The sequence below is a fragment of the Vombatus ursinus genome, unplaced genomic scaffold (assembly GCF_900497805.2).
Source record: "Vombatus ursinus unplaced genomic scaffold, bare-nosed wombat genome assembly UNPS02015030.1, whole genome shotgun sequence".
NCBI lineage: Eukaryota > Metazoa > Chordata > Mammalia > Diprotodontia > Vombatidae > Vombatus > Vombatus ursinus.
Window position 1 is genome coordinate 2957830 of NW_020954808.1, and position 25711 is coordinate 2983540.

Genomic DNA, 25711 nt, shown 5'->3' on the forward strand with positions numbered 1-25711 from the left:
AGATGCCCTTGATGACTTCAAGTCACTCTACCCATATGAACCATATCTTTGGGTCTTAAAAGGTTTGAGAGAGAGTTCTTATTGAGCCCCTGTCTGTAGAATTGGAAAGAATATGGAAAGCAAGAGGGAATAAGACTGGTGAAGGGGAAGTGCTATCCTGATTCTAAAAACGTGGAGAAAGGGAAGAAGGTATCGCACAGAGCTCGGATGACTTCATAATGGGTGGGTCATAGCATATTCACTTTTATAGAAATCCGTCAGTGATGGTATGCTCTTTGAATTAGCAGGATCCCAAAGAATCTTGATGTTCTAGGTCATGGGGGTTGGTATGTAAGAAGATGAAATGCAATAGGGAATCAGTGGAGGGAAGCAGCTTTATACAGTGTTTCTTCCCAAAAAAGTTTGTGATCCTAGGGGATTCAAAGCACACGTCAGCTTGATGTGGCCCCAAAAATCTATCTTTACCTTTGACTGTATTTGAGAAAGATAGCTTACAGTAATATGGAGGTGATGGCCCCACAGTTATCATGTCTGCAGCTGTCTCCTCATCTCTAAAATGGGCTAATAATGGCACTTCTCAGGGTTGTAGTGATGATGATGAGTTATTTTTGAAGGGCCTAGCAAGCCTTAAAGGACTTTGTAAATGCTAACTTTTAGCATTTCCTTCTGTTTTGTTATGAGAGGAATATCAGGATGCTGAAGAGCCCTGAGTCTCAGTCAGGGAGGATTATTTGAAAGAACTAAGGATATATAGCCTGGAAAAAAAACTAATTGAGGAGCTGATCATCCTCTTTACTTCCTGGAAGGGCTGGTGATTCTGTTTGGCACAGTGGACAGTGCCTGGAACAAGGCATGAAATTTAGAAAAGACAAATAGAGGGTTCCTTTCAGGGCAGATTGCCTAAGAAATATAGCTGGTCCTAAGTAGAATGGACTTCCTTGAAAAGGGGTGCAGTCTCCCTCCTTCCTTCAGGGTCTTCATTTCCAGGCTGGATTGCCCCATATTGGATATGTGGCACTGTAGACTCTTCTTGTGTGTTCTAGATTGGATGGCATCTGAAGTCCCTTCAAAACCCTTTGAGTCTGGCTCTCTGCTCTAAAGTTACCAGTGATCTCTTCATTGACAAATCAAATGACTCTTTCTCAGTTCTCACTTTTCTTAACGTCTCTGCAGGATTTGCTGTGGTTGAGCTCACTCTCCTCTGTTTTTGTGACATGTTTCTCTTTTGGTCCTCTTCCTACCTGGCACACCACTCCTCAGTCTCTTGAACTGAACTTTGTCGTCAATGTCATGACAGCTTATTGAGAGCCTCCCTCAGAGTTCAGTCCTCTGTCCTCTTCTCTTTTCTTTCTTTACTCTCCCCCTCAGTGTCCCAGTAGGTAGCCAGCCTTCTAGAAAGCTAGGTTGTTCACTTTGCTGTTCCATTACCCTGCTCAATAATTAAGAGCACATGTTACTGGAATAGCTGTTGAACAAGAATGAATCCCAAGAGAGCCCCCAAAGAGAGCAATGATCCCTGGCAACTGGCCCATGCCACATTCGCCTGGGGCCCTGCTGCCACACTTCTGTTTCTCTTTGGTACCCAAAGATCCAGAAATGGCTCAGGGAAAACTGGTTCCAGATTGCAGGAGGGATGGTTCAGAGAAGGGTTACTTGCAAATTGGGGTGAATCCTAATGACCATCTCAACCCTGGAATGGTCTGAGTGCTTTGTGGACTGAAAGCATCACCTAAGTGTGTGCTATTAGTCACTTCATTGTTGACCTTGGGCAAGATACTCTGAACCTCATTTGCTCATCTGTAAATATAAATAACATGCCCTTTTATAGCTTTGTCTTGTTGATTTATGAAGATTCAGTGATGTGATGTATGGAAAGCACTTAGCAAAATGTCCAGCCCCATCATCATGCTTCATATGATGATGGTGGTTAATTAGAACCTGTGGGTCCCAATGACAGAGTGAGAGATCTTTCCCAATATCCTCCTTTTGCAGATAAGGAAACCTAAGGCCAAAAGAGATCAAGCATTTGCCCACCATCACAGAGATAGCAAGTAAGGGCTGGGATCTGACCTCAACTTCAAGGAAGAGTTCCTTCTGTAGTACAATGTTGCTGCCTTCTCTTAGTGTCATATTAGAGTCTTAATTTTGAGGTGATTAGGACTTGGGTTCAAACTCCAGATAGTCTCCCCTCATTCCTGCTCTCCTCCTGATATTTTCTCTCCATCTTTTGCCACTCACCTCTCTTTTTTTCCCCCTGTTGTTGTTCATTCGTTTCAGTTGTTTCTGACTCTTTGTGAACCCATTTGGGTTTTTTGTGGCAAAGATACTAGAGTGGGTTGCCATTCCCTTCTCCAATTCCTTTTACAGATGAAGACTGAGACAAATTGAGTGACGTGCTAAGGGTTGCACAGCTAGTAAGTGTCTGAGGCCATATTTGAACTCAGGAAGATGAGTTTTCCTGACTCCAAGCCCAGCACTCTATCCACTACGCCACTCAGCTGCCTTTACCTCTTTGTTACCAGTATTCTGATCTAGTATTCCAACTCCAATCTGACTAGTTGGTGTTCTTCATTGTCTGTGCTCACTTTACAAGGACATTAGTCCCCCTTCCACCTCTTTAAATGGCTTCCTCACTAGCTCTCTTTTGCCTTTGCCCATTGGCTCCACAGATTGTCAGGTCAGGTTTGATGGCGCTCAATACCAGGTGGCTCTTGCATCTGGGTACAACGTACATGTGCATTACCCCACCCCCAGTTTCCTTTCTCCCAGCTCTAAGAACTGGGAACATTCAAACTTTCTATCAATCTCTTTCAGACTTGGAACCTAGGACTAAAAACAAAGAGGCAACTCCAAAGGAAATCATAATAGGTGAAGAATCATCCTCATTGGTGAAAGTTGAGAGACTCAAAGGGGCAGACTTTTGTAACTCTACGCTTGGGGAATTTGGGGAAGGTGAGAACCTGGAAAAGCAGCAGCCAGTAAAGCAGGAAAGTGAGGTAAGAATGATTAAACGTCAGAAGATTCCAACTGGAAAGAAATTTTATAAGTGTAAAGAATGTGGCTTCAATCATGGCCCAGCCTTTGTTAAGCACAAGAAGATTCACATGGGAAAAAAGCCTTATAAATGTAAGGAATATGGTAAAGCCTTCCCTCGATTTTCAAGGCTCACTCAACATCAGAAGATCCGTGCTAGAGGGAAGGTTTATAAATGTAATGAATGTGGGAAAACATTTACTCAAAACTCAGTCCTTCTTCTACATCAAAGGATGCATACTGGAGAGAAGCCATATAAGTGTGGTGAATGTGGAAAAGCCTTCATTTACAATTCAAGCCTCATTAAGCATCAGAAGATTCATACTGGAGAGAAGCCTTATAAATGTAATGAATGTGGGAAAGCCTTCAGGCAGAGTTCAGATTGTGTTAGGCACCAGAGGATCCATACTAAAGAGAAGCCTTATAAATGTAATGATTGCGGGAAAGCCTTCCCTAGTTTTTCAAAGCTCACTCAACATCAGAAGAGCCATACTAGAGTGAAGGTTTATAAATGTAACGAATGTGGAAAAACATTTACTCAAAATTCTACCCTTCTTTTTCATCAAAAGATACATACTGGAGAGAAGCCATATAAATGTGATGAATGTGGGAAAGCTTTCATTTACAATTCAGGCCTCGTCAAGCATAGGAAGATTCATACTGGAGAGAAGCCTTATAAATGTAATGAATGTGGGAAAGCCTTCAGGCAGAGTTCAGATGTTGTTAGGCACCAGAGGATCCATACTGGAGAAAAACCTTATAAATGTAATGAATGTGGAAGAGCCTTTAGTCAGAGCTCAGATGTTGTTAAGCACCAGAGGATCCATAGTGGAGAGAAGCCTTATAAATGTAATGAATGTGGGAAAGCCTTTATTCGGGGCTCAAGTCTTACTGCACATCAAATGATTCATACTGGAGACAAGCCTTATAAATGTAATGAATGTGGGAAAGGCTTTCCTCAATTCTCAAAGCTCACTAAACATCAGAAGATCCATACTAGAGTGAAAGTTTATAAATGTAACGAATGTGGGAAAACCTTTCCTCAACACACAAGCCTTGTTTTACATCAACAGATTCATAAGAGAGAGAAGCCTTATAAATGTAATGAATGTGGGAAAGCTTTTTCTCAGAGGTCCCACCTAACCCAACATTTGAATACACATACTGGAGAGAAGCCTCATAAATGTAAAGAATGCGGGAAAGGCTTCAGTCATGGCTCAAACCTTATTAAGCACCGAAGGATTCATACTGGAGGGAAACCATATAAATGTAATGAATGTGGGAAAGCCTTCAGTCAGAGTTCAGCCCTTGTTAAGCACCAGAGGATCCATACTGGAGAGAAGCCTTATACATGTAATGAATGTGGGAAAGCCTTTAGGCAGAGCTCAAATCTTATTTCACATCAAATGATTCATACTGGAGAGAAGCCTTATAAATGTAATGAGTGTGGGAAAAGCTTCAGTCACATCTCAGACCTTGTTAGGCACCAAAGGATCCATACTGGAGAGAAGCCTTATAAATGTAATGAATGTGGGAAAGCCTTTAGTCAGAGCTCAGTTCTTGTTAAGCATCAGAGGATCCACAGTGGAGAGAAGCCTTATAAATGTAACGAATGTGGGAAAGCCTTTATTCTGAGCTCAAGTCTTATTGCCCATCAGATGATCCATACTGGAGAGAAGCCTTACAAATGTAGTGAATGTGGGAGAGGTTTCATTGAGAGTTCAGCTCTTATTGTACATCAGAGGATTCACACTGGAGAAAAGCCTTATACATGTAATGAGTGTGGGAAAGCCTTCACTCGGAGCTTAAACTTGATTGTACATCAGATGATTCATACTGGAGAGAAGCCATATACATGTAATGAATGTGGGAAAACCTTCAGTCATGGCTCAGGCCTTGTTAAGCACCAGAGGATTCATACTGGAGAGAATCCTTATAAATGTAAGGAATGTGGGAAAGCCTTTAAACAGAGCTCAAACCTTATTCGACATCAGAAGATTCATACTGGAGAGAAGCCTTATAAATGTAAGGAATGTGAGAAAGCCTTCACTCAGCGATTCCACTTAAAAAAACATCTGAATACACATACTGGAGAGAAGCCTTATAAATGTAAGGAATGTGGGAAAGGCTTCAATCATGATTCAAACCTTATTAAGCATCGAAAGACCCATTCTGGAGGGAAACCATATAAATGTAATGAATGTGGGAAAGCATTCAAAAAGTTTTCAGGTGTTTTCCAGCATCAGCGTATTCATACTAAAGAAAAGTCTTATAAATGTAAGGTATGTGGGAAAGCATTTACTCAGAACTCAGTACTTATTAGCCATCAGAAGACTCATTCTGAAGAAACACATTAGCAGCATACTGAAATCCTTTATTCCAAGATCCTAATGTATTTCCAAGGACGCATACTGGAGAAAAGAATTTTGAATGTAATCAATGCAGGAAACCTTTAGTTAGTGTTCCCAACTTAATGAACACCAGATGATTCATACTTCACAGAACTCTTAGAAAGAAATGAAAGTGGTAAAGTCTTCATTCATGGTTCCAGACCTTGTTAAAGACTGTATGATTTGTACTGCTGCAAAGCCTTATAGTTATAATGACTATAGGACCTGTTCTGTATCATTTCCTATCAAAGAATTCATACTGGAGAATAGCCTTATAAGAGCCAAGAACCAGAGATAACATTGAATAGCTCCTCACACTTTGTTCACCATCTAGTTAATACTGAAAAAAAAAACAACCCAGTGATGAGAGCTAATATTTCTCTGTGGCCTTTAGGGTTGACAGAAAGCTTTCCGTAGCTAGCTTATCTCATTTGATCCTTACAACAACCTTGTAAGGTAGGTAGGTGCTAGTATTATTGCCAGTTTCCAGATGGGGAAGTTAAGTGACTTGCCTACAGTCGCATAGCAAGTATATGAGGCCAGATTTAGCACTCCATCCATTGGGCCACATTTTAAATACAATGAATATAGGAGAGTCTTGTGTGGCAGGTCAATCCTATCCTGTAAATTACCATGAATGAACAAATGACAAATATATTAAGAGCTCATGGGGCTCAGGGTTGGCACCTTGCCATTTCCCACCTGTCTGTAGGGCTTCATCATGTTCCCACCAGTACCTTCCCACATTTCAGCTTCTTTGTGTAGTTTGTCTTCCCTCATTAGATTGTGAGCTCCTTGAGGCAGGGACTTTTTTTTCGACCTTTCTTTGTGTCCTCAATGCTTAGCACGATGCCTGGCTTATATTAGCTGCTTAATAAATGTTTATTAATATGGCTTAGTTCCCCGTGGATCCCCAAACGTAAATTGTCCCAAACAGGTCATTGAGCACAATTTTAAAATACAATCTCAACATATTAGCGTCTTGGCAATGAGAAATGTGGTGCAGTGTTTACCTGGTGGCCCTTGAGATCACTGTCAGTCCCCCAAATAAAACATAATGTCAAGTTAATACACAAGACTTTACCTATGTATGGAGTTGCTGAATGAATCACTTATAGAAGATCTGCCTGTTAACCCAACTCATTTGCTTATCTATAGCATGGAAAAGATATTTAACAAGGCTGTATTCTTTGAGTATACCACGTTGATGTGGCAATTTACTTCTTCATCTCCATAGAGAGGTGGCTCACTCTAAGTGAATAATGTCATCTAGTAGGTCTATATCTCAAAGAAATAAAAGAAAAAGAAAGGAGACTTTGATGTGCCAACTTGTTTTTATTAGCTCTGTTTATTGTGGGACAAATTAGAGACTAAAAGTGTCTTCCTTCCTGTTGGAGAAAGCAATATTGTTATGCCATGAGAAATGATGAAGTGGAATCTTTTAAAGGAAACTGGGAAGACTTATAAGACTGATGCAGAAGAAATTAAATGGAGCTTGGAGAACGATTTCTATAATGATAGCATCATTTAGAAAAACAACTTAGACAGACTTTCAAACTGATGGCTGCAGTAATCAATCACCAGTCCAGAAGAGAGAGAGGAAATACACCATTCAGCTCTTGGCAGAGAGGTGGTGATGAACTTATGATTTAGAAAAAGACATGTTTTGTTTTGGGATGTGGCCAATGTGTGTATTAATTTTACCCATGTACTCAGCTGTCTGTGGAGGACTTTATTTTCTGTATTGTATTCAATTTGCTTGACTGGATTGGGGAAAAAAATAGAGGTAGTGGGAAGGATAAATTAATTTTTTTAAGGAAGTAATAAAAAACAATAGGTGTTTGTGCTCTAATATGCGACATTTATTTCAATACAATTTATTATTGTACAGTGGTATTGCTCTGAATTAAATTCAGGTAATGAACCACACTGCCAAAGAGGGCATTCTTTATCTTGTTATTTTAAAAAAAATGTATTTCAGTGTACTGTCATTTAATGGGGTAGCACTGATAATGGTATGAATTGGAAAGGTTTATTGAAAAAAGTGAAATGCAAAAGCATTTTAAGTGGACAATATTTGTATTTTGAAATCATTGTATTTGCAAGATATATATGATGCATAATAAAATTTTAAAATGTGGCAGAAATATTAATCAGTAAACTTTTTTTAAAGCACCTACTACGTGCTGGGCACTGTACTAAGTGCTGGGGATACAAAAAGAAGCAAAAGATAGTCCTTGTCTTCAAGGAACTTATCATCTAATTTAGATCTTATAGTCAAAATAAAGTTAAAGCCAATCTTGATGGCACACAACTGCAATCCCTGCTTTTGGGGTAGGGTAAAGCTAGCTTATCGGGTGTGTTCACATTCAGTTCAGCATAAACAGGGTGAGCCCCTCTGAGCAGAGGGCTTCCTAAGGAGGGATAACCTAGCCTAGGTTGGTAAAATGGAGCAAGATCAGACTCTGTGGCCAATTAATATTCAGATCTGGCCCATGAGTGACTACTGTCCTTCCAGCCTAAATGAGCCAGGGAGACCCAGTCTCCAAACAAATAAATTAAAATGAAAAACAAAATACAAATAGAAATTTAAAAGAATGTCCCACTGGAACTCCTGAGTTTGAATACCATCTTTCACATGGACAAATCTCTTCACCTCTCTCGTGCTCAGTTTTCCCATCTGTGAAGTGGAGCTATTGGACTGGATTGCCCCTGAAGGCCCAACTCTAAACCCTGGGGCTCAGCTGAGTGAAGCATCCCTGCCTGTTTCCCCTAGTGGTCTGCCAGTCCAGCCTCAGGGAGGGGAGGAACTAGAGTTACTGGACTCCTTTTTGACTTACACTATTAAGAAGCCAGCTCAACAGCCTTTGTCTTAGTCCCCAGAGACAAGCAGGTCCCAAGGAGAGTTTCCATACCTCTTCAGTCAAAGAACTATCCCAGCCCACATTGCAGGGATGCTGGTTGATTTTTCTTTTATCACATCCTCTCTGTAGGTTCTCTGACCCACTTAGAGCAGCTGTTCCAAATCTTTTCTCTGTTCTAGTAACCCATAGCAACCCCTCCCCAACCTCCCTTATGTAAGAACCTTGTTGAAAGGTGCTGGTGTGCTGGTAAGTTTAACAACCAGCTCTCTGTGAAAAAGAAAAATAGGTGGGACACACTTTTAAGTTCAGACTGCCTTATTAACATGTTCTCTGTCATTGTAACAGTCAACAAAACAGTCAGTCATGCCCTGCTGTGCAGTGTGGCTGATTTCTGGGTGATTCTTCTCCTGGAATGTTCTCTGGTAGAGTTGATTCTGTGATCTCAGTCCTAATCTCTATGTCACTAACATAAAATGTCCCTTATGTGTCCCATTTTCTGAGCCTTGAGAGAGGAAACTGGAGCCAAGCAGATGTGACTGAACAGGGTTTTGAGAGAAAGCACCCTCACAGATGGCCTGGCTCTGGACCCAGCAGTCAAGGAAAGGAGGAGAATGAGGAAGCATGTAAGGGGTCAGCGGTGGAGCAATGTATATAACTCAAGCCCCGGGAGGTAGAGAGACCATCTGGGAATTCTGGAATACGAGGTGTCAGAAGGTCACCAGCCTGATGTTTGATTTGTGACTGGTAACAAAACTGATAGATGACAAAGGAATTAGAGAGAATGGAATCCCTCCATTTTTTACTTTATTTAAGTAACTGGAAGAAATGTCCAATCATGGAGTTAAAGAAGAGTGGGTCATTGAAGCATTTTTCAAGCATAGAAGGGAATAAAGTCCTGATGGAAACACAGCCAAATCAGCCTGTTTTTAAGGATACATGTTGATTTTATTACAAATACGTTAAGGCAAATGGTTGTCGAATTGCTGAATCTCACATGGGGATTGGCAATTCTGAAGGAAAGCCTTTGATTCTTTCTATTTGAAAGCAGGAGTGACCCCAGCTCCTGGACTTTGGGGTATTCTCAGGAAGAGAAGTTTGGAGAAGAGATAGGTACTGATATGTATACCAGTCCTTACACAGAATTCAGTAACACAACAAGTATCTTATATAGTAGAGGAATCAACAAAGGAAAGTGTGCAAGATAAAATCAATGGAACTTCCATGTGAGCTAATGATCATGGTTGGGGAACCTGTAAATTTAGAGCCTACAAAAAATGCCATATTTCTCTAGTATCTCAGAGTCTCGGGTATCTCAAAAATCAAATGTCCTGGGCATAGAATCTCTCTAGGTCTCCCAGCAAAAGCAAAGGGCCCAGTTCCATCCCAGATGGGCCACATATGACACTGGCAAAGCCCATTTCATGCAGGCCTCTCACCTCTTTGATGGAACAGATCAATGCTCCTGCCTGTGTAAGAAGTGGCAGAGTTGGTGAGGGAGGGTGAGAAGAGAGATTGACCCTCTCTGGAGCTGCTTCAAGGCTTTTCAGCAGTCTCTTCAGGCTCATGGGGGTCCTTTGAGTGCTTTTCATTCTGTTACTGCTTTGGGTGCCCCTGGCTCCCAGGCTTGAGAGAGAAGATGGTTGATGCCAAAGCCCACTTCTGGCTGCTGAGGGAGAAGACTGTGAGAAGAAACTGAAATGAGTCCCCAGTGGCTCCATTAGAGACCTCGGGGCGCTTCCCCTTGGGCGAGATCCAGGACTCTGTCTCTCGACTGAACTGAATTACCTCGCTCCCCGTGGGGGAGCTCCTTCGCTTTGTATTGTCTGGTATATGTTCCTGTGTGTTATACTTTCTCTAATTTCTGTTTGACCCACATGGATAAATGGGTTTCTTTGCTATTTACTTTGTGTGTTGTTGAACTGGTAGTTGGTTGCAAAGGGAATAAAGCCTTAGATATAAAGCTTGGGGTCCTGCTTGCCCCGCCTCCCCGGTTAATGAAAATAGTGATCAGATGTTGCTTTGAACCTCAAAACCACATTCCCTAGAATAACAGTATTTCAGAAAGCAGAAACATGTAGTACTAGCCTGGTACCACCTTTCTCTGAGGACAACAGAGTAGGGGCCTCTGACCCCAACCTCCTACTTACCTACTTAAAGGATTAAATTAAATTAAAATTAAAGTCTCTCTTGGAGAAAAGTTGGAGAAGAAGAGGCTAGATGTGTCTATTCTGCCTTCCTTTGAGCTGCGCAATGATACTGGGGAACAGCCCTTGCTACATTTAGCCTTCTCTCCTAGGTTCCCTTCGGGGGACCCAGTTCTGACTATATCAGTTCTCTTCTCTAGGAGGCCCAGTGGTTTGATGCTGTTTTCATGATAAACCAAAATTCTTTTAACCTGGTCATTTGAAGCCATTATACTCTGCCTCCTACCTGTCATTCCAGGCTGGTTTTTACCTGATTCCCCTTCACTTATTCTGTGTCCCAGCCAAAATGGCCAACTTGTGGCTTTCCATTCATTACATTTCCTCTCCTGGCTTTGTGTCTCCTGTGCTTAGAGCCTTGGTCTCTTGAGGTCCAACTCTTCACAGTCCTTCCTTCAGTCCACCTCCTGAAAGGTCCCTTCCCAGATTATGTCAGTAGCAGCGCCTTCTCCCTCCACTTGAAATCACTGGGCATTGTTTCTGCATCTGGCCTTTTACTTACCTGCATAAATTTCACATTGCCCCTCCCTTCAACTCCACCCTGTAGTAGAAAGGACACTAAAGTTGGATGCCTTTCTGTTGTTGTCTCCCAAGGATAGCACTGGGTCTAGTATATATAGGTTGATTAACTCAGCCACTCTTCCTGACTCTGGGGCCTGTTTGGACCAGGGTCAGAAAGTCAGGAGGACCTCGGTGATCCAATGAACAATCCATGGGACAATGGAGTGTAAACCTGTCTGTGGCTCAGTGTCCTCATCTGGGGTACCTACCTGATGAGAGGGAGTTTGGGGAAAAGACTTTATGGGCTTACCTCTAGTGTGGAGTAAGGGAAAGTACCTTGGAACTGATGTCTGGGGACCTGGACCCTTGGCCTGAACCTGGGTCATTCACTGTCCCTCTCTTAGCCTCAGTCCTCTCCTCTGTAAAGGGAGAGATGACCATATTCATAGGAGCATGCTCACAGGGATCCCTTTACCTTTAAATCCATGACAAAAAAAGCACATGGCATGCCATCCTAGGGTAGTTTGATAACACAGTTGAGACAGCACTGGAGATCTGCCCTTACCTGTGTACTTGCTGTGTGACCCGTGGCCGGTCACTTAACCTCTGCCTTAGTTGCCTCATATGTAAAATGGGGATGATAATAGCACCTACCTGTAAGGGTTTTTGTGAGGATTAAATGAGATAATATTTGTAAAGTGCCTGTCACTTGGTAGGTCCTTAAAAAATGCCTATTTCTCCCCAACCCCCGCCCCAGTCCTTGAAGTGGGAGAGCAATGGGAACTGCCATTAAACTTTGAACTGTCATGAAAATGGTGGAATTTCAATGTGATTTTGACATGGAAAACACGAGAAACAAATATGAGAGAAATTTGATACCTGATTTGATAATTCTCCTAAGGAAACAAGGGCAAGAAGGCAACCTGGTAGGACTGAGTACAATCCTGAGCCGTCCTGGGAAGGATGAAGGATGAAGGAGAGAGTCCTGATCATTCAGATCCGGCAGTCGTGGGAAAGGGATGACGTGCTCCCTTAGGAAGAGGGTCCTAGATTCTGTCCTAAAACAATTCATCGGTGTCTGGATCCCCAGAAGTCTGCTCGGGAAGGCTGCTGATGTCTTGCTTCTTGTGTCCATGGGTAACTCCCTCCTCCTTCTTTGTCTCCTTTTCCTCAGCTTCTTTGCGGGGGAGCTTGGGCCCGAGGAGCCAGTGGAGTTCTTGGGAGCTCTAGTGCCATGATCCTTCACCCCCCTGGGGCTCACCTGCATCGTCTGTAAAAGGAACATCTTGAAATAAGTGATCTCTAAACTCCCTTCCAGTTATGAAGGACTGAAAAAAATGAAGGGAAAAGAAACCATTCTACCTGGGGTCTGCAGTGTGAGGGTCCATGACTGTCCAGATTGAAAGGAACGTTACAAGTCATGTAGTGTGAACGGTCATAATGTGGATAGTTCATGGAAGGGAAAGAATGTGTAGGGAGGGGAGTGGAATGGACCAAGGTTATAAGATCAGGAGAAGATCTGGGATCCATAGCTTCAGTGGTTTAGATTTGTTAAGGGGCTTAGAAATGATTCCATCACATCCTTTAATTTTACTGAGGGGAGAAACTGGTGCCCAGGAAGGGGAAGGAATCTGATTACCCAAGGTCACACAGGAAGCTGGCAATCTTTTTGTTGTTTTGTTTTTTGTTTTGTTCTGGGTATTTCGTTGTTATTTTTTGTTTTGTTTTTTTGGAGGCCATCGGGATTAAGTGACTTGCCCAGGGTCGCACAGCTAGTAAGTGTCTCAGGCTGGATTTGAACTCAGGTCCTCCTGACTCCAGGGCCAGTGCTCTGTCCACTACACCACCTAGCTGCCCCAGAGCTGTCATTCTTTGCCTGATGTTTTGACCTTCAAATCCCAGGTTCTTTCCAGTGTGCCATGCCTGGCTTCCAATAAAATAGAAGTCATAGTCTTGGATCAAGCAAGAAATAGCAGGGCACTATGGGAAATTGAGAGGGAAAGAAGGAGGAACCTTATGTCCACTGGAGATCTTCCTTTTCATGATCAGATGAGTGATCAGTGAGGCAGAGGACACCGGTCCTCTCAAGGACTCCTCGTTCATACTGATGAGAGAAGGCCCACAGGGCCTCGAAAGCTCCTCTCTTCTTTTTGACACGCAGATCAGATGTTTGGAATCATGAGCTGTTCTCGCATCTCAATCCACCAAGAAGCATTCAGTGATCCCTCACCTCGAATGTAGTGGTGGGCCTTCTAACTGGTCTCTCCGATTCCTGGCTTTCTCTTCTCAGATTTCTTTTGCATAGAGCTTCCATTTGGTATTCCTCCAACAAAGTTCTGACCACATCACTCTCCTTCTCAAGAGGATCTATGCACTGCTTTGGGTGTTCAGGATAAAAGAGCAGATTTGCTTTCAACGTTAGAATCCATCATACTCTCTCCTTTAGCTGTCTTTCCAAGCTGATTTCACGTTACTTCCCTTCTGATGCTAATGAACCACATCTTGTTCCCCTTCTATCCCATGTTCTTTCCTGCATTCATGCCCTTGAACAAACTGCCTGTTTTCTGTGTTTATAATAATTTATCCTCATAATCCAGCTCTTCAACTCACGATTCAGCTCTTCACTGGTTCCCAAAAGATTCACTTCATATTTTAACTATGTTTGTGAAGTTTTTATGACCTGGCACAGTTGGTCGGTCTTACTCAACAGGGAACAGGAGGGAAAAGGGGTAAAGAGAAAAGTAGGAAAGCTTAAAGGGGAGGGTAGATTAAAGAACAATGGTCAGACGCAAAACACACTCTTAAGGAGGGACAGGGTTCAAAAGACAAGGACAAGTATAAAAGAGTAAGAAACGAGGGGATATGATTAAGTGATGTCTAATGACTTTCACCACCGAACCTATGCATGCTAGTTCCACTCTATTTCTGGACTCTGTCACAGTTAGCCTGCTGGCATGTTGTGTGGGATCAGAGTGACTGCACTGCTGGCTTCCCCTTCATCTTGATCTCCTGCCCAGGTTTACTCACTGAAGGCTTACGTGCTCGGCTGAAGGTTAGACCAGAGCCCACCTCTGCTCTTGGGCTCAGGGTGTGGAAGTTGTTCCCTGCTCCTTACACAGATAGAGAGCCCCTGACCCCATGCCACTGGGAACAGTCTCCTGGACCTGGTGATGGTAGACAGAGCTGCCAGATGGCACCCATTCCCGCCCTCCCCATAGTAGTAAAGGGGTCCCTTTTCCATGCCTGGTGCTGAGTAGCTCCCATCACTGTTTGTGCTACCACAGCCGGCTGTGCCTTCTGCCTGTAGCGAAACGTTCTCTGTCACTGCCGAACATTTAACTTATCATAGATTCATATTCCGCCATGCTCCAGAAACACAGTATCCAAGGTCTGCCCTTCTCAGTAGGTCAGTAGTCACTTGGTGGGGTGGTTGTTCTCTTGGAATATTTTGATTCACAATGCCTCCATAAGTCCTAGGTTCCACAACTGAAAGGTATTAATAGAAAAGTTTGAATGTCCCAGTTTTCTGATCTTTGAGAAAGGACAGTGGGGATGAAGTTAAGCAACTGAAAGTAGCGTGCAGAAAAAGCCAGCTTAGGGTTGAGTATGTGTGAATTCAGGAGGGTCTGAGAGAGGCGGGAGGGGGACTGTGTGTGTATCTAAATCAAGCACAGAGGATAAGAGAGACCATGTGGGAAGATTGGAGCAGGTGATTACAAGATCACTATTGTGGCATCTGATGGGTGACTGGTAATAAAATGTTTAGAGCACAAAGGATGGAGAAAAGAGAAAATGCCAAAAGGAGAAGGGGGATCAGGGCACACCATCTGGAATGGGCATTTGTTGGTCATCCCTTCAAGGCTAAGAGCCTAGGGCGACTAGAAGGAAGCATTACGTACCCCCAAATGCCTTGGATTTGGAATCCATAGCAGTGGGTCCAAAATTGTTGGGTTATTATTTATTTTCTGTGACCTTTTATAAATCACTTGATCCCTCTTGGCTTAAATATTCAAAATGACTGTACTAGTTAAGAATCTTTTTGTTTTCTCTGCAGACATCTCTGTGTCACTTTATGTCACCAGATCTCTCTTATCTAAGCTTGCTCATACGTGAAATGGTCTTATTGGCCTAGAATCTTTGTTTCTTTGCAGGTTTGATCTATTGGGAGTTAATTATGATTTAAAACCCCTTGATATCTGACATGTTTATGGGGATTTAAATTCTGCCAAGTATTTTCTGTCTTTTGGTCATAATAATCCTGTGAGGAAGGTTCTGTGGTGGGGGGTGTTTTACGGGTGAGGAATTGAGTGAGTTTGATAGAGTTTAAATGTCTTGCTTAAGTAAATAAATGTGCCCATGAGTGTGGTGTAGAAGTCACCTTGTTCCTTGAAGAAGGGAGGACTGATGGCCTCAGAAGTGCTGAGAGATGGGAGATGAGGGTTCAGGATTAAGGGTGATGAACAGGCCCAGAGCCAGTAAGGCAGAGGAGGGCTGTAACCAAACAAGGTTAAGCCTGATGTCCAAGGCTCTTTGCAGACTGGTTCTAGCCTCCCTTTCCTGCCCGTGTTTCACAGCATTCTCTGTTGTGTGTTCTACGCTCCATTTAAAAGGGGCTGCCCCTTGTTCCAGGAATTTGACGTCGCTTCCCCTCCATCCCTTTGTTCACCCTGCTCGCCATTACCTTGAGTGCCCCTCTTCTGGAATCCCTCATTTCCCTTCCAGGCCTGTCTCTGCTCTCATGGGATTGGTGTGGTGGTGGCTGGCCTGCTGAACTTGAAATGAGGCAAACCCGGATTTGATTTCCACCTTAGATACTTAGTGTGAGCCCTGCCCTGTGACTTAACCTCACAGTGCTCATTTTCTCCTTGGCAAAATGGTTATAATGATACTTGTAGCACTCCTCTCACAGTTAACTTAAGAGCTGCCTAGAATGATCCGGCCTTGCAGGGTGTTAGATGGAGCAGACCTGCACCTGCTCGAAGGTTATCAGGGAAGGAAGAAGTTTGGAGCAGAAACCAGGAGTGATGAAAGGGGTAATCTGTGGGAGATGATGGGATAGTTGTATGATGGCGGGGAGAGAAGAGAGGAGGGAGAGAGACAGAGACAAAAGGGGGAGAGAGAAAAGAGAGGAGGGAGAGAGACAGAAGGGAGAGAAAGGGAAAGAGAAAGAGAGAGAGAGAGACACACACACACACACACACACACACACACACGCCCCCGAGACAGAGGGAGAGGAGAGAGAGACATAGAGAGCTGGAGAGACAGAGAGGATTTTTTTAAAGCATTTTTTAAGCCCAAATGGGGAACAGCAGAAAATTCAGATGGAAACACTGACAGTGACATTATTTGAAAGTTACATATTTCCTATGTATCATGTCCATAGTTCGCTTTATGTGTATTTGTGTGCTTGTTGTCTTCCTGTTCGATTGTAAAGTCTTTGAGGGCAAGAACTGTCTTTTTCTTCTTTTTGTATCCCTAGCACTGAGCACCGTGCTTGGTGCTGGAGGGCACTTAGTCAATGTTTATTGATTGGTTGATAAGGAATGTATTTTATAGTTACGTGGACAATGTTTGTTGATTTGTTGAATCTCATTTGGGCATTGCAGGTCCTGAAGAGACAGACGCTTTGAACTCCTTCCCTTTGAAAGCTGTAGTGGCCTCATCTCGTCTGCCTTGTGAGTTATCTCTGCAGCACTCCTCTAGGCCTGATGGGGGACTCAGTCACTAGGCAGAGAGGGCTAGACCTGGGCCCTGAGGGAGGGGAGATAGTGGGAGGTAAGAGAGCTCTGGGACCTGGGGGCTCAGGAGAAGTCTCCCAAAGACTGACTGATCCGGGAGTGCAAGTCTCCTTGAAGAAGGTGTGACAGTGGCCCCTCCAGCTCTTGAGTCAGCCCTCTGAAAGCTCCAGCTGCCTACCCTTCTAAGCATTTGTGTGGGAGTTCCCATGCTCTCAGGGACTTTGGGTGGAGTCTAGATCCAGTGTAGATAAACTCGAAGAAGTAAATTTTCCCCATCACTGTTGGCTCCCGGCTTTCAGGCCTGGGGAGCTCTGGCCGGGCCTGCAGGCTGTGGCTGTTCAGAACCCTGCATTTCTACCTAGCCTCTTCCCAGGCCAAGCGCTTCCCCCAGTTGTCAGGGTCTCCAGTAGGGTCTGAACTCCCGGCAGGTGTATTGCACAGCTGTTGAGGAATTGAGCTCAGAGGTGGAGGGGCCACGCCCTCCAAAGTTTGCAGTCTGATTCTAGGGTGGATGTGGGCTTAAAAATCTGTTTTGATACTGAAAAGATTTCTCTGGAATCTGGAAGGTATAGCCCTTTAGGATAGGGAACTTTTCCCTTTCTTTCTGTTTGTTTCCTTTGAGCGGGTGGTGGTGGTGGTGATGGTAAAGGGATGTCTTTGTAATTTAGTTGGTTAGCTGGGAACAGGAATATAATTAACACCTAAAGGATAGTTGTAGTGGGAATGACAGCCCATCTTCCCCCTTTGCTAGGATCTCCTGTGCTTCCCCTTGCTCACAATTAACTTTCATCCCAGGCTTTCCAGCTAAGCCAGAAAAAGAAACAGCTTTTTTAGAAAGATTGTTTATGGGCAAATTTCACCTCCTCCTCAGAAAAGTAAGCTCTGAGCAGAGCTCTCTGCACCCTTCCCCAACCTTAGCCTCCTTCTCAGGTTTTCCACATAAGTCAGGAAAATGGGAGTTTTATGAGGGGAAAAAAGCCTTTTTTAGAGGAATTGCTAAGGGGCAGCTTTAGCCTCCTAAGAAAACTCCTTTACCATTAGAGCTGGCCCAGTTAGTGCCTTCTTTCTTTTGATTGTCTCCTGTTTATCCCTATATATCTCTTATTTATTCACAGTTGTCTTCATAATCTCCCCATTAAATTAGTGAATTTTTTTTTCTTCCTTTGTATCCTTAGTGCTTAGCACCGAGTCAGGTGGCTAGTAGATGCCTAACCAAAGATTGCTTCCTGTCTGACTGTCCCACAATGCCCCGGGAAGCCTCAGGAGTGAGGGATCCCCTGCCTAGACATCTTTAAGCAAAGGCTGGACCAGTTGAGAATTTTGTTAGGGGTGTTCATGGTTAGGGATAGGGTGGATTGGACAGTCCTGAGGCACCATTGAGCTCTGAAGTTCTGTGGGCTGTGCCCTTTTTATTTAAGATATGGGACTGTTAGCTGTTGTAGAAAATGTATTTTAATTTGGCATGGGCAATTCCATTTTGTTTTTACTTCTAATTTGTGAGTAAGTAGTTCTTCTGTAAGTTAGAAGATCAATACTTGTGTGTAGTTTAGCAGTAGCATGTACGGGGGGTCCCTATTTGATAAACTACTACTATGAACATGTGGGGTGATCCCCAATTCTGGTAAAGCCTTGCTAGCGGTGTTGTGGCTGATAGTTTCCTTTCATCATAATCCTGGGTATTTGATCATCAATAATTTCTAGTAACTTGTAAATATCACTTGTAACGTTCTCAGCCAGAACCATAAAAACTCACTGGAGGTCCCATGTCTGATGTGGGTGACCATCCGAACTGCCTCCTGTGTGCCCAGCACTCAGAGATTGGAGCATCTCCGTGTTCAGTCTGGAGCATGCTCATTTACTGAGACTGGCCAGAATGCTACTTTGGGCAGGGGAGAGCCTTCTCTTGGGCAGCTGTATGATTCCCCTTGCCCTGGACCTTTCATAATCTGCTTGCTGGTGTGTTCCTAGAGGGACTGATGTCTATCACGTTGAAGAGATGTTTGCAGGCACAAAGCTAGATTGAATGCTGTGCATTTACCCACCAGTTCCACTCCATGGCCTCCTCTGTTCAGCTTTCACCTAGCCCCAGACTGCACCCCTGTGGAAATGAAAACCATCCATTTTCTACAGTTAATAAATGGTAAGCATTTAATTAGCACTTAATTAGGCCAGACTCAATTCTGTTCTGTCCCCGGGGTTCTTCTTGATTAGATTGTACCTTCACAGGTAGGAGTCAGGGATTGCGCTGTTCACTCCAGGGGTCATAGGTAAGCAGAGGGCTGCAGCCCAGGGCAGGAACTTGGTGCCATTCTCCCAACACTTTCTCCTGGGAGCAATCCAGGTGCTGGGAGTGGCCCACCAGCACTCAGGAGACAACGGGGGACACTATATGTAGGGGTAAATGACACAGACTATTAGCTCCCACAGTTCAGGAAACCAGTCACTTGGTATATTTATTTTGTGCAGTGCCTCCTGTATGCCAGACTTCATTTCTGAGTGGGGTCAGGGCCAATATTGGAGTCTGGACCTAGGGTGGAGGAAGTGAGTCAATAAACATTTATGGAAAGCCCCCTTTTATGGGGGCCAATCTTGGTACTTACTGCTGAACTTACAAAGAAAGTCTCCCATCCCCCACTCGCCTCCAAACCCATCCAAGACAACAACAAACCACTGCCCTAACAGTCCCTTCCCTGAGGGAGAGCGTGTTCCTGTGCCAGACCCTAGAGAGTGAAACACCTGAGCCTAGTTGATTACCCCCCTTTGGTGATTAATCCACCCATTTGCACACTTGCAAGTGGAAGAGTATGTTCTCTGAACCCGGGGACTCAGTTTCTGAGCTTCTTTGGAACCACTTCTGGGGAGAAGAGTTCCCTTTATATTTGAGAACCTGGATTTTGGGGAGGAACTTAGGCTATGAACAGGCAGGATTTAAATTCAGAAGCAGAGAATGCAACTCAGACCTTCTCATGCCTGTAATTTTCAAATCCGAGGAAAAAGCTGAGATTTTATGTCTGAGAGACCCAGTGGAGAATCCCCAAGAGCCCGTATTTTGGTGGTGCATAAACTTAGGGGACAATTTTGTTTTTCTTATTGAACTCCTTAGCTGTGGGTTCTAGTTTGAGGCTCTGCTGCTTAGCTGGTCTCTGCAGGTCTGGGCTCTGCACACAGTAGGCACTTAAATCCTGCAACTGAATTTTGCTTAATTTTAGAAACCAGAGGACTCTGAGCACTGACTCTTCCATTAGAGCTGGAAGGTTAAGGGCCACATCTCCATGGGAGATGGAAACTCCCTCTATGCTCATTGGCATCTGGCCTTTGAGACTTCTCCAGTGGCCCCTTTTTTCTGAGGATGCTTTACTTTTCTTTTCTATCCCCTGTTCAGCTTCCTGGCTCCTTCTCCCAATACTTAGTGGTTCCTAGCTCTCATCCAGAGGCATCTTTGGAGATAATCTGCAAGACTCTGGAGTTGGAGCCCGTCCTGCTTTCAAAGGGAAGTCACCAAAGCTTTCCTCTAAGAACCTCCAATGCCATCTTTTAAAACTATTTCTATGTGCACTGCCTTCTATATCCAGAAAAGTTTCTTTTCTTTTCCTTTGCTGTGTGACTTTTCTTCCAAAGACAGAGGCATATGTGGTATGCTCACTGAACTTGTAGATGACACAGTCAGGGTCCAAAAAGCCTTCTCAGGAATTGGGTGAAATTGGGCCCAGGGTGTCAGAGGCAGCGGGGGTTCCTCAAAATGTTTGGGACTGCATGCTCAACACTAGTTGAGGGTAGAACAAGAGCCAGAAAAGCTGTCCCACTTGGGCAGGACAGGATGGGGAGAGAGCCAGGAGCTCATTAGAGCTCCTGGGCTCCAGGCACAGAAGAACGCCAGTGAGCCCAAGAGCCCAGAGGAAGGCCCCCCAGATGCTGAAGGGCCTTGATGCCTTCTCCTGTGAACCTTGTTTGAAGGAAGCAGGGATTTGGAGAAAAGACTTAGGAGGGAACCACAGTGTCCTTCTCTTATTGGACAGTCTGTCACAGAGGACTGAGTCAGGAGCAGTGCATAGAACTTGCAAAGGGGTAAATAGAAGGTCGCTTCAGGACAGACTTCCCAGACTTTATGGGGGTCCCTAAGTAGAATGAGCTTCATTAAGGTGGCTGCTATCTCTGGGATATTCAGAGGCTTAATGGCCACGTCTTGAGTGTGTGACAGTGGAGATTGATTTCTGATGTTGGTTGGACTAGTTGACGACCAAGGTGCCTTCTAAATCTCTGTTTATGTGATGCAGTGGTCTTTTAAACTCTGCCCTCTGGCATAGAGACATCCTGCTGTCCGTCAGGGTTCTCTCCTGTGTCCTCTCTTTTCTCTCTCTATTCTTTCCCTTGAAAGCCCCAGTATGTGACCTGCCCACCAGAAAAATCTGTTGATCCCTTTGCTGATCCAGTGTCCTGCTCTGTCATTGATCACGAAAGTCACTGGGATATCTGTTCAGCAAGAGCACGTGCCATAAGAGCCCCCAGGAGAGAGATTGTGAGGAACAGCCCGCTCTGTGTTCTCGTGGGCTGACCCCCTCCCCCAGGCCATACTTCTACACTTTTGTCTCTTTGGCACCCAGAGATCTATAACTTGATTGTGAGGATGGTGCTTGGGGATTCTCTTTGAGACAATAGAGTCAGCAAAGGCACATGGTACAAAATAAACACTAATTATCAATTACATTTCTCTACAGTAATAGCAAAGGCCACTGTAGAAAGGGAAAAGCCATTCCAAATAACTACAAAATGCATCAAGTACCTGAAGATCAGTCTACCAAAGCAGACAAAAACTTGTATAGACTAAATTACAAGAGACTCCTTAACCAAATAAGGAAGAGTTTAAATAACTGATGGAATAATACTCAGTGTTCATGGCTAGGACATGCCAATATTATAAAACATGACAATACTACTCAAATTAATTTACAGTTTAAATGCTATTCCAATCAAATTAGCAAAGGGATTCTTTATAGAACTTGATAAAAATAATAAAATTGATTTGTTCAAACAAAGTATGTAGAATATCCAGGGAAATAAAAAATAAATAAATTTTAAAAAATTTTTTAAAAATTATATATTTCCAGACCTCAAACTGTATTATAAAGGCTACAGTCATCAAAACCATTTGGTATTCTTGTGCACGTAGAGGTAGATGAGTGGAACAGAGGACACTGGGGAGAATTAGAAACAATGGAACTCTAACCCACTATTTGATAAACTGGAGAACATAAATTACTTAGAAAAGAACTATCTATTTTATAAAAACTTCTAGAAAAACTGGAATGAAGACAAGCAGAAATTAGGCTTAGACCAACACCTTTCCCCATATTCCACAATTCACTGTCAGTGGATATGGACATTATTATTAAAGATGATCTGTTTGAAAAAAGAGAAGCAGATCATATTCCTCTCACAGGTATGAGTAGGAGTATATTCTGAACTAAACAAGGAATGGGGGCAATTACAAAAGATAAAATAGATGACTTGGATTACATGAAACCAAAAGGTTCTGCAGAAACATAATTAATGTACGTAGGATAAGAAAGAAAACAGAATGGGGGAAGAAACCTGTGTATCAGTTTTCTCTAATAAGGGTTTGATATCCAAGGTATAGAAGTAATTAACAGACATATGCACACGTATATATTGTTGGGTGAATTATCTCCTACTGGCTCCTAGGCTTAGAGCTAAAAGAATGATGATAGCTGACATTTGCGTAGCACCTACTATATGCCAAGTGCTTTACAGACATTATCTTATTGAATCCTTACAACAGCCTTGTGAGGTAGGAGCTATTATTATCCCCATTTTTTCACGTGAGGAAGCTGAGGTTTAGTGACTTGCCCGGGTACATGTAGCTAGTAAGGGTCTAAGAGTAGATTTGAATTCACATCTTTCTGACTCCAGGACCAGCACTCTATCCACTGGTGCCACCCACCTGCCTCCCTTCAGCTGGAAGGGTCCTTCAAGGTCATCTCAACTAACCTCATTTTGTAGGTGAGGACAAGTGTCACATAGATGTCTTCTGCCATTCTTCAGTCCCCATCTCACACCCTTCCAAAGGACAGACCAAGGTGCCCTTTATCAGTCTAGCTGGCTTTGGTTTTCCTGGAAAGACGCTGCTGACCACCTGCTGAGGCATTCAGGAGGCGTGTGATCCAGTGAAAGGACCCTGGGTTGGGAGTCAGAGGTTCTGGGTCCAGGTCTTGGCTGTGGCACTAACTAATTCTGAGGTCTCAAGGCCTCCGTTTCCCTGGAGAAGTGCAATAGGAAGAGAGTTAGATTGAGAGTCAGGGGATATGAATTCTGACCCCAGTTTTGCCATTCACTCCCTTTGTGACATTAGGCAAGTCATCTAACTTCTCTAGACCTCAGTTTCCCTATCTATAAAATGAAGGCATTGGGATAGATGACAGTTAGAGTCCTTTCCAGCTTTGGGTCTGTGATCAAATGAGATAACATATTTAAAGCATTTTGTAAGTCTGACTTACTACCTTTTTTTTTTTTTTTTTGACTTTTTGGTGAGGCAGTTGGAGTTAAGTGACTTGCCCAGGGTCACACAGCTAGTAAGTGTCAAGTGTCTGGTCTGAGACCAGATTTGAACTCAGGTTCTCCTGATTCCAGGGCTGGTGCTGTATCCACTGTGCCACCTAGCTGCCCTGGGGAGAGTTTTGAAGCATCGAGACAAACCCAAAGCCAGTGGCAATAGGTGAGGCATGAAGTGATGGGAGTCTATACCAAGGTGGAGACTGTGTCATGAAGTGAAGGGTGTTATAATGATAAAGGTGACAAGATTTGGAGACTCATTGGCTACATGAGAAGAGAGTGAGTGAGAGGGAGAAGTTAAAGACAAGAAACAGGTTGGAAATGTTGTGCTTGAAAATTAAGGTAAACTGAGAACCAAAGGTCTCAGCATAATCAATTTATTCATTAGACTAACAGTAACCAATAAATTAGACCCTGAGTGAGAGCTGACAGGGTCTTTTAAACCTAAGTGTTTCTTCCTTCTGGTTGGCCTGACAGTATATCATTTGGATCTCCCCTGGCAAAGGTAAGACTATACGATTAATAGACATTTTAATGAGGAGGTAGGATGAGAATCACCTCAGCTTCTCCCCTACCAGAGAATAGGAATAGTCCTAAGAAAATAGGATTAGGCTGCAGACAGTGGGAGTAGTATGTAGTAGCTTTGCTTGAATCAAGTGAAGTTGGGTTGAGTGAGTAGTGGGTGAGGTTACAAAGGTGAATTGTACCAGGATGGAGATACAAATTTTTGTTGTATTCAGTCATATCTGACTTCATGACCCCATTTAACGTTTTCTTGTCAAAGATACATTGCAAAGGCCATTTCCTTCTCCAACTCATTTGATAGATGCAGAAACTGAGGCAAACAGGGTGAAGTGACTTGCCCAGGGTCACACATCTAGGAAGTATCTGAGGCTGGATTTGAACTCAGGTCTTCCTCACTCCAGGCTTTTAGGTATAAATTACTATAATGGAAAAGGTGGAAGTAGTTACAAGAAAAAAGCTGGGTCTTTAGGCAAGTGTCTGTGGAATGTAGGTGAAGGGTAAAATTACCAGGGTAAGGAGATTTTAGACTCACCTGGTAGCCTCAGAGAGCATTAAACTCATGCCAACTTACTTTAAGTCTTAAAAATAGAATTAAAATCAATTTTCAGTTTTATAGCTACACGGATTACCCGGGGCATGCTGGTACCCTGTACTATGATATGGAAGCGGGCAGGCATTGGGGGAAGGACAATGAGTTCTGCTTCATACACGCTGAATTTGAGATGCTCATTGGACACTAAGATGAAAATGTCCAAGAGGCAATTGGTGATGTAGAAATGAAGGTCAGGAGGGAGATGACCAGTCTGGGAACCATCAGCGTGGAGGTGACAGTTGAATCCATAGGAGCTCATGAGATCACCAAGTAATGTGGAGTATGTAGAAGAATGACAGAGCCTTTGGGAAGACTCAGAGTTAATGGGTATGGCATGGATGAAGGTCTAGCCAAGCAGACCGAAAAGGAGCAGGCAGACAGGTAGGAAAAATAGAAGAGAACAAGAAAAAAACAAGAAAGGGGCTAGTCACTGGGAGCAAAAGGTGATCAGTAGTGTCAGACTGCACTAGAAGTCAAATAGAAGAGGTCATTTAGTTTGGCCATTAGAATATCATCAGGGACTTTGGAGGGAGAAGTCTCAGTTGAGTGATGAGGCTCAAAGCCAGACTGCAGGCATGGCAGGAGAAGGAATGTAAGCATCGAATTTTATGGGGTTTTGCTTAGAAAGGGAAGAGAAACACCAGGAATGGCTCCTGGGATGGCAGCGTTGAGTAAGGGTTTCTTACATATGGATTAGCGCCAAGAGTGTTTCTGGGTGGCTGGGCAGGAGCCACTAATAGGAGGAGACTAAAGAACAGAGACAGTGGCCACCATATTGTTGTAACGTGCTGGAGAAGAGGGGAGTATTAAGGGCGCATCCAGAAGGATCAGTCTTGGAAACAAAGTAGGTTAGAGATAGGGGCAAAGGACAACGTAGTTGGAGATGATAGCAGAAGGATTTGAGATGAGAAAGGGAGAAGAGGAAACTTGTGAACATCCTCCGTTTTTCAGGGAAGAATCAGGTGAAGCCCTCAAGTGAGAGAGTGAGACATGAGGCGAGAAGACAGAGGGTTGGTGGAGCTTCTGTGGTGAGCTGGACAGAGAAATGATTAGGAAGACTGGAGGAGCAGAACCATCTATCAGTGGCCCCAGCCAGGTAGGCTTTTCCTTAAAAGAAATTAAAATTGTCCTTGGGACTTGATTGGCTCAGGGGACTCAGGATTGGGCCAGTCCTGGCTGCTGAGTAAAGTGATAAAGTTCAGTCCTTTCTTGAGGCTAGATCAGATGCCCATAGGTGGCCAACACAGGGGCAGAAAAGATGCACTCAGCTCAAAAAGCAAGATGTGGTCACTGCATATCT

General features: G+C 43.6%; 2 protein-coding genes across 2 annotated transcripts in view; both read left to right on the forward strand.

The window, feature by feature from the left end:
• LOC114030977 (zinc finger protein 665-like) overlaps positions 1-7536 on the forward strand; it is a 117323-nt gene extending 109787 nt beyond the window's left edge. Inside the window, exon 3 of the mRNA XM_027845948.1 lies at positions 2815-7536. Coding sequence (XP_027701749.1) covers positions 2815-5390 — 2576 coding nt within the window. The 3' untranslated portion in view covers positions 5391-7536. The remainder of the gene's footprint in view (positions 1-2814) is intronic.
• Positions 1-25711, forward strand: part of LOC114030978 (zinc finger protein 2 homolog) — a 252552-nt gene that overhangs the window by 109786 nt on the left and 117055 nt on the right. Inside the window, exons 4-5 of the mRNA XM_027845949.1 lie at positions 16596-16664; positions 18696-18867. The gene's annotated coding sequence lies outside the window, so the exon portion shown is untranslated. The remainder of the gene's footprint in view (positions 1-16595; positions 16665-18695; positions 18868-25711) is intronic.